Below are 9,306 nucleotides of genomic sequence, written 5' to 3'. Positions count from 1 at the left end.
TTTTCCAGATGGGGGGAAGCTACCAACCATCCTTCTTCCTGGGGGAAGATAGTTTTTTCCCATGTTGTGGCAAAGAATAGGATAGGTTCAGTTTACAGAGGGGGATACATAATGCAGCACAAGCAGAACCTAGAGTTAGCTGCTTTTGCATTATTTCTATATGGATCCTGAGGATTTTTAGTCCACTATATGTATTTTTTCCAGAAACAAGCACCTGATACAACAGACAAATGAAATTTTGAAGCATCCTGTTTGAGTTATGGGCAGCTATTGCTCAGTCTTTCAATATCCAAGTGGTTCCTGCTTGAAACTTTTTGCACGTATTCTTAAATAATGTGGAGGGAAAAACATTTAAAGCCTTAGTTTCTCAAGACAGAGGTTGAGTTGTGGCATCTACAGCATTCAGAAAGCTAGAGGAAAATAGCTTTGAGATGATTGGATTAGGGCCACCTGCCTTTCTACTTCTACAGCATGGAAAGAATGCAAACTAGACTTGAGAGAGCATCACAGAACTCTAAAGCAAAATACTAGAACATTGGGGGAGGGGGGAACCATGCACCTTCAAGTCAGCATTGACTCCTGGAAATTGCCTGGACAAGCCCCCGTTTTCTTGGCAACGTTTTGGGAAATGGCTTGACATTTCCTTCCTAGGGTTGTGTGGGGAACTGAACCAAAGTCACCCAGCTGCCTTTGTGCCTAAAGTAAAGCTAGAACACAATCTCCCAGTTTCCAGCCTGATGCCTTTAGCCACTATACCAAACTGGCTCCCAGAACATGAACATCCCTCCATTATAAAAGAATCTTACACAGCTCTCCTTCCCTTTGTATTTTTAGTAATGTGACATCTTAATGCTTTTATAGATTACAGCCCATTTCGTATTATTTCATGGTCCAAATGTGTAGACAATTTACAGCGCCTTTTGTGAAAGTGAAAGGTCCCCTGTGCAAGCACTGAGTCATGTCTGACCCTTTGGCGGGACGCCACTTTTGCGATGTTTTCTTGGCAGACTATGGAGCAGGGTGGTTTGCCATTGCCTTCCCTGGTGATAATTACCTTCCCCCCAGCAAGCTGGGTACTCATTTTACCGACCTCGGAAGGATGGAAGGCTGAGTTGACCTGAGCCAGCTACCTGAGAAACCAACTTCCACTGGGATTAAACTCAGGTGGGGAGAGTTTCAGTTGCAATACTGCCACCTACCACTCTGCACCACACAAGCTCTATTTACAGCAGCTTTTAGAATAACTGATTTTTGTTCTTTGAACTTCTACAAGACTGCAAAAAGCTAACAATAAACCTCCTGGCTCATTTATGAAGATACTCACAAGGGCCTGCAAATAGCCTGTAATTTTAGTACCAGTGTAAATTCCCAGTCTTCAGCAAAGGATCGTTACCTTGTCATGGTGCTGGAGATTGAGCACCTCAATGATGCCATGAGCTAAACCGTGAAGGGCCACCCAAGACGGGAAGGTCATGACAGGGAGGTCAGACTAAATGCAATCCCTGAGGAAGGTAATGGCAACCCACCCCAGTATTCTTGCCGTGAAAACTAAATGGATCAGTACAACCAGAGATATGTCGGTATACCATCGGAAGATGAGACCCCCAGGTCGGAAGATGGTCAAAACGCTACTGGGGAGGAACAGAGAATGAGTTCAACTAGCCCCAGATGTGATGACGCAGCTAGCTCAAAGCCAAAAGGACGGCTAGCGGCCGACGGTGCTGGTGGTGAACAGCGAATCCGATGTTCTAAGGATCAACACACCATTGGAGCCTGGAATGTAAGATCTATGAGCCAGGGCAAATTGGATGTGGTTATTGGTGAGATGTCAAGATTTAAGATAGACATTTTGGGTATCAGTGAACTGAAATGGACTGGAATGGGCCACTTCACATCAAATGACCACCAGATCTACTACTGTGGACAAGAGGACCACAGAAGAAATGGAGTAGCCTTCATAATTAATAGTCAAGTGGCTAAAGCAGTGCTTGGATACCATCCAAAAAAACGACAGAATGACCTCAATTCGAATTCAAGGCAAGGGATCTAACATCACAGTGATCCAAATATACGCCCCAACCACAGATGCTGAAGAAGCTGAAGCAGAGCGGTTCTATGAGGATCTGCAGCACCTACTGGACAACACGCCTAAAAGAGATGTTATTTTCATCACAGGAGACTGGAATGCTAAAGTGGGCAGTCAAACGACACCTGGAATTACAGGTAAGCATGGCCTGGGAGAACAAAACGAAGCAGGACATAGGCTGATAGAATTTTGCCAAGACAACTCACTCTGCATAACAAACTCTCTCTTCCAACAACCTAAGAGACGGCTTTATACATGGACTTCACCAGATGGACAACACCGAAATCAGATTGACTACATCCTTTGCAGCCAAAGGTGGCGGACATCTGTACAGTCGGTAAAAACAAGACCTGGAGCTGACTGTAGTTCTGATCACGAACTACTTCTTGCACAATTTAGGATCAGACTAGAGAGATTAGGGAAGACCCACAGATCAGCTAGATCTGAGCTCACTAATATCCCTAAGGAATATGCAGTGGAGGTGAAGAATAGATTTAAGGGACTGGACTTAGTAGATAGGGTCCCAGAAGAAGTATGGACAGAAGTCCGCAACATTGTTCAGGAGGCGGCAACAAAATACATCCCAAAGAAAGAGAAAACCAAGAAGGCAAAATGGCTGTCTGCTGAGACACTAGAAGTAGCCCAAGAAAGAAGGAAAGCAAAAGGCAACAGTGATAGGGGGAGATATGCCCAATTAAATGCAAAATTCCAGAGGTTAGCCAGAAGAGATAAGGAATTATTTTTAAACAAGCAATGCGCGGAAGTGGAAGAAGACAATAGAATAGGAAGGACAAGAGACCTCTTCCAGAAAATTAGAACCATCGGAGGTAAATTCCTGGCCAAAAGGGGCGTGATCAAAAACAAAGATGGCAAGGACCTAACAGAAGAAGAGGAGATCAAGAAAAGGTGGCAAGAATATACAGAAGACCTGTATAGGAAGGATAACAATATCGGGGATAGCTTTGACAGTGTGGTCAGTGAGCTAGAGCCAGCATCCTGAAGAGTGAGGTTGAATGGGCCTTAAGAAGCATTGCTCAAACAAGGCAGCAGGAGATGACGGCATCCCAGCTGAACTGTTCAAAATCTTGCAAGATGATGCTGTCAAGGTAATGCATGCTATATGCAGGCAAATTTGGAAAACACAAGAATGGCCATCAGATTGGAAAAAATCAACTTATATCCCCATACCAAAAAAGGGAAACACTAAAGAATGTTCAAACCATCGAACGGTGGCACTCATTTCACATGCCAGTAAGGTAATGCTCAAGATCCTGCAAGGTAGACTTTAGCAATTCATGGAGCGAGAATTGCCAGATGTACAAGCTGGGTTTAGAAAAGGCAGAGGAGCTAGGGACCAAATTGCCAATATCCACTGGATAATGGAAAAAGCCAGGGAGTTTCAGAGAAACATCTATTTCTGTCTAATTGACTATTTTAAAGCCTTTGACTATGTGGACCATAACAAATTGTGGCAAGTTCTTAGTGGTATGGGGATACCAAGTCATCTTGTATGCCTCCTGAAGAATCTGTATAACAACCAAGTAGCAACAGTAAGAACAGACCATGGAACAACGGACTGGTTTAAGATTGGGAAAGGAGTACGGTAGGGCTGTATACTCTCACCCTACCTATTCAACTTGTAAGCGAAACACATCATGCAACATGCTGGGCTTGAGGAATCCAAGGCTGGAGTTAAAATCGCTGAAAGAAACATTAACAATCTCAGATAAGCAGATGATACCACTTTGATGGCTGAAAGCAAAGAGGAACTGAGGAGCCTTATGATGAAGGTGAAAGAAGAAAGTGCAAAAGCTAGCTTGCAGCTAAACCTCAAAAAAACCAAGATTATGGCAACCAGCTTGATTGATAACTGGCAAATAGAGGGAGAAAATGTAGAAGCAGTGAAAGACTTTGTATTTCTAGTTGCGAAGATTACTGCAGATGCTGACTGCAGTCAGGAAATCAGAAGACACTTAATCCTTGGGAGAAGAGCAATGACAAATCTCGATAAAATAGTTAAGAGCAGAGACATCACACTGACAACAAAGGTCCGCACAGTTAAAGCAATGGTGTTCCCCGTAGTAACATATGGCTGCGAGAGCTGGACCATAAGGAAGGCTGAGAGAAGGAAGATCGATGCTTTGGAACTGTGGTGTTGGAGAATTCTGAGAGTGCCTTGGACTGCAAGAAGATCAAACCAATCCATCCTCCAGGAAATAAAGCCAGACTGCTCACTTGAGGGAATGATATTAAAGGCAAAACTGAAATACTTTGGCCACATAATGAGAAGACAGGACACCCTGGAGAAGATGCTGATGCTAGGGAGAGTGGAAGGCAAAAGGAAGAGGGGCCGACCAAGGGCAAGGTGGATGGATGATATTCTAGAGGTGACCGACTCGTCCCTGGGGGAGCTGGGGGTGTTGACCGACAGGAAGCTCTGGCGTGGGCTGGTCCATGAAGTCACGAAGAGTCAGAAGCGACTAAACGAATAAACAAAAAAATCCCAGTACCTTAATGATTTGCAAATCAGAATGAATATCTGCCTTATACTGGATGTATGGTGCTGGTCCTTAGTTACAGCCTCTCATGTTTTCTAGTAGCTAGCTTCTGGGATAGCACAAGAAAGATCCCCTTTTCAGATTCATGGAAACATTTTTCAATAATACATGAGGCTCTTTGGATCTAATACCATATTGCTTTCAAAAGTATAAGATTCTATACTGAAATAGGAATGTACATATACATCCAATCCTAAATCCATTATTTCCTAATGTTTACAACAGACTCTAACTTTTAAATGGAACTTTCCCTAATATGTGCAAAGAGTCAAGATTGCAAATTTCGAAAAAATGCTCTGTCTAAAGGGAAATTGGTCTCATCATGGAAGTAAGAATAAAACTGTTCAAATAAAATTCTCCCCATCAGTGTGCCAAAAGCCTCCATGAAATTCCAGTTTAATGTTTTAATCCCATTGTCCTTAGTGAACCTATTTCACAAATACCAGATGGTTAATATCCCATCAACTTTACATAAGAAAAACGAATTTGAGAATTGGTTATCTCCATAAATGTTAAACCTGATGTTAAATGAACTGTCACTGAGAGAAAAGGGAAAGTATTATTACAGGTATTTAATTATATGTAAAAAGCATCAAATCATTTTACTATAATCAGATCTGAAATTTAGAAAGTTATTGTTTTTTCAACTGAATCTTTAACACCATGCAGTAAAGTTCAAATAGTTTATTTTTATTCATACATTATGAAGGTTCCTGTATTTCCAACAATGTATGATATAGCATGCAGAGGAAAAATCTAAACATTCAACATAACCCATTTTTCACACACAAACTAAAAAAGCTCATCCCCCAGTAAGAAAGTAACATTAGCACTATTTTCTATTATGCCAGCCAAGGTTTGCACAAGCAATTAAGAAACAGAAAGCAATTGCTAAAATATTTGTAACAAATATTTATGTACAAAAAAAATTCACAAAAGACGAGTTCCCCCTGAAGCAGAGCACATGGCAGTTGACAATGGAACAGATACAACCACTGGCTGGGATTATAATCCACATACTGATCCAGAGGAAGAAAGATACATGTAGTGGAGATTCTCTGTTTTAACATTTACCAAAAGTTTGGCAACATTATCTTTTTTAAATTATGCAAATCATGTAAACAAGAGGAACATTTCAAATCGATCTACATGCAAAACTTCATGTCATGCAAGGACACCAAGCACCTGGATTTCTCTCTCACAGACGGAGCCCATGATGTGCAGCACTCAATCGAAGGAACAGCTATGGCTGGCTGGGAGGCAACTGGTTTAAGTTCGAACAACCTGCCTTTCCACTGCTGATTATAAAACACTTTAAATAGAAAAACTGCTACAGAGGAAAGGGCATACTATCCTAAAAGTCTAACATTTTCTTCTAGCCAATAGTACCATTGCAGAAAAAGAATGATAAAAAGTTGTATAACATGCCTTGCTACTTTTATATCACACATATAAAGTTACTATCCATTACAAGTCATGATATAAACAAATTTAGAAAACAGAATTCTCCAACTGAAAATCAGGAGGTTAAAAAAAAAATTAGATAACGTGAACCTTACCTCCTTCCCTATGGCAGAGGTTAATGTTTCTCCCGTAATAAACCTATATACACATATATAAAATATTACCAGGCTTTATGCAACTCAAGTAAGTATATTAAATGCTTAGAGAAACTCTATGGTTGGAAGGTGATTTAATGGCCCGAGAGGTTTTGTAATCTCACTGCAATAGGTATCCTAAGCAACGAATCCTAAACTCTTGATTAAGCTTAGTGCTGAAAAACAGATATGCTTTCAACTGTTTCATCTGTACTTAATGGAAAAGAGCCAATGTTTACTATGGTTTATTGTATGCAGCTGTGTTCATTTATTAAGTGAAAAGATGAAATGGTCATAAACATCTTTTTTACACAGACAACCTAGTTCTTGGCAATTAAAAGTTTTATAACATGCCTTGCCACTATAATACACATAAATAGTATGTGTACATATATACACATACACATACTATTAAACAGTGTACATATATACACAAACTAACGTAGCTTCCTGTCATACAAAAATGTAATTAAGATAAATTAACAGGAAATGCTATTTCAGCCAGTCAATATATAAACATCTGAAACAGTCACAGGAAAGAGTTGACCTAGCATCCATTAAAACATTACGTTCTCCTAAAGTATGTCTGCCTGCATGTGTGTATCTGTGTGACATAAAAGTAAAGATGTATATCTATATGTATTGAACTATATAATATTCTGCTTGGCACTTTTGTACTCTAGTTTTATATCTAAATCAAGTATATTAAATTAAAGCTTGCCTAACTACTAAAGAGAAAGCACAACATATATATCTATATATAAATACACACACATATATATATATAGATAGATATTTTCTTGTTATAAAAGTTGAGAAAAATAAATTAAAAAGCCAACCCCTTCCCTTTCTCCCCCACACTGATATGCTCTTTCCATTTTGCTGTCCTTCAGACTTTTAAAGTGCTACACTTGCGTTATTGAGAGAATGAAAGTTCAACAACACTTAGTTGGCTTCATGAGGCTCATGTTGGAAAATGTGGTTTCACAGAGAAAAATACTTCCATTTAAATACACAGAGAGCATTGCTGGACGTCTTGAGCAGATCTTCAGAGATGGAGAAGAAAGCAAAAGTGTTGGGTAGTATCATAAAGAGTCACACATCTACCACCATTTTTTTGTGAATATCTAGGCCTCCTACAACCTGAAATGTTGATGAAAGAATATTATGAGAATTAGAAAGACATGAAACAATAGGTCAAGAATAATCTGATTTCAAATATTCATGCCCTGAAATGAGTCAGTGATGAGTAGTGTAAAACAGGTAACACATTCAATAAAATTGATATAATTAGCTTAGAATCCAATTATGTAACAGGAAGAAAAGAACTGTAGTTCTGTGCTCCTTTCAATTCTTCCTAACCAGTCTGATTATTCTGAACTGGGGGGGTTAAAGAATACCTTAGAATAGTTGTACACACATGATTGTTATAAAGAGCACACTGAAATTCTTATAATGACATATGATGTAAGTGAAGACAACTTCACCAAATAAAGGTGAAATAACAGAAACATTAGTAGCTGAGTAAACTATGTCAGGTATTTGAAAATACAGACTGCAATGATGAAAAAAATTGCACTTACAGCACAGAATTCCTCAAAGGATATTCTTCCATCACCATCTTTATCTGCATTTATTATTGTTTTGTCTACAATTTGCTGTAACTGGGTGTCTTTGAGATTGTTCCCAACCATCATTTTCAAAACCTGAAAGAGCTCCCCATTGGAAATATAACCATCTTTGTCCATGTCATAGATGCGAAAAGCAACTGCCAAGGAAAAAGAAAAACACAGTTCTGAATAACAGACTTTCTGAGAGACTGTGGGAAAGCTGAGGACAAGGCCTTTGAATGTTTGTTTCAGAAGAGGCAATTCAGACCAGCTACTAAGAGATGTGGGAAAAAGCTTTTCAAAGAGATTTTGCCTTAATGAATTCAGTTTAACTCAGGCTTGGAAATTCTTCTTACCGTTTTCAAGATCACATATTTAGCCCGGACTAGAATGAAAGATACCTTATCGAAATCTGTGTTATTCTTACTTCCTTGGTCCCTGCCAGCTACCTGTGGCTTGACAAATTTGGGTGGAGATGAGTTTTCTGTTTATAACACCTCCTGGTCTAGCCTATGTTTTCCCATCTATGTAACTGTATAATGTCCTCCTATATGTTACTGCTAAAGGAAGAGTAAAAAACAATTCTATGCCCTGTTTCTTAGCAAATGTCTCACTCCTCTTAATATCAAAAGGAAAAAAAGGGGGATGGAAAGGTACTAGCATAGCAATTTTTGATGCAAAGGCTGTTTACTTCACCTAAGAAATTTGAAAATCATGTTGATAAATCTTTCAACTGTTACATAATCCAAGCTATATCAAAATTTACAGTAGTCTGTGAGGTGGGGTTAAGTGAGGGAAGAACAGAAAGAAAACTTTCTAGTAAAACATAGTAGCTGGTAGTCAACAAAACGTAATATACTTACACCTCAACTTCTGTTCCTTGTCACCTTTGACACTGAACTGGGAGACTCCTTCTATAAATTCTACAGAATACAGGCATAAAGAAAATTTATAAAATATTTTATACATCCCAAACTTTGAAAAAAACACCTTAAATTTTCTTCCACAGCAATCTCAAAAACAATAATTAAGGTTCTTCTGAGTTATTTATTTAGTAAACAACTTATATAACTGCCCATCTACCAGAAGGAACTCTGGGCAACAAACAGAATAAAAACACAGTACATAAAAAAAAATTAAAACAATAAATGTCAAGGCCCTGAGTTAGGCACCTCGACAAAACCAAACATTTTCATATTTGACAAGATCCTGTGGCTCTCAGAACATACATGAAAATGCAGTTTTTATTTAATTGTGAAAAAGAGGACACAGCTAGATGGAGGCGGTGGTGGTTATTACTGGTAGTGTTATTTCTCCCTGGCATTTTCCTTATGTAAGCTTTAAGGCAGGGTTTCTCAACCAGGCTTCTGTGGAACCCTAGGGTTCCGTGAGAGGTCACTAGGGTTTCCCTGGGAGATCACGGTTTATTTTAAAAATTATTTCAAATTCAGGCT

General features: G+C 39.1%; 1 protein-coding gene across 2 annotated transcripts in view; it reads right to left on the bottom strand.

Moving 5' to 3' along the window:
• Nucleotides 1-5,313: 5,313 nt before the first annotated feature.
• Nucleotides 5,314-9,306, bottom strand: part of PPP3R1 (protein phosphatase 3 regulatory subunit B, alpha) — a 49,342-nt gene continuing 45,349 nt past the window's right edge. For both annotated transcript variants that reach the window (XM_063316581.1, XM_063316590.1), the window contains 3 exons: nucleotides 8,716-8,775; nucleotides 7,826-8,010; nucleotides 5,314-7,385 (listed from right to left, as the gene is read on the bottom strand). In XM_063316581.1, coding sequence (XP_063172651.1) covers nucleotides 7,338-7,385; nucleotides 7,826-8,010; nucleotides 8,716-8,775 — 293 coding nt within the window. In that variant the 3' untranslated portion in view covers nucleotides 5,314-7,337. The remainder of the gene's footprint in view (nucleotides 7,386-7,825; nucleotides 8,011-8,715; nucleotides 8,776-9,306) is intronic.

The sequence above is a fragment of the Candoia aspera genome, chromosome 1 (assembly GCF_035149785.1).
Source record: "Candoia aspera isolate rCanAsp1 chromosome 1, rCanAsp1.hap2, whole genome shotgun sequence".
NCBI classification, from domain to species: Eukaryota; Metazoa; Chordata; class Lepidosauria; order Squamata; family Boidae; genus Candoia; species Candoia aspera.
This window is presented reverse-complemented; position numbering and strand designations above follow the sequence as displayed.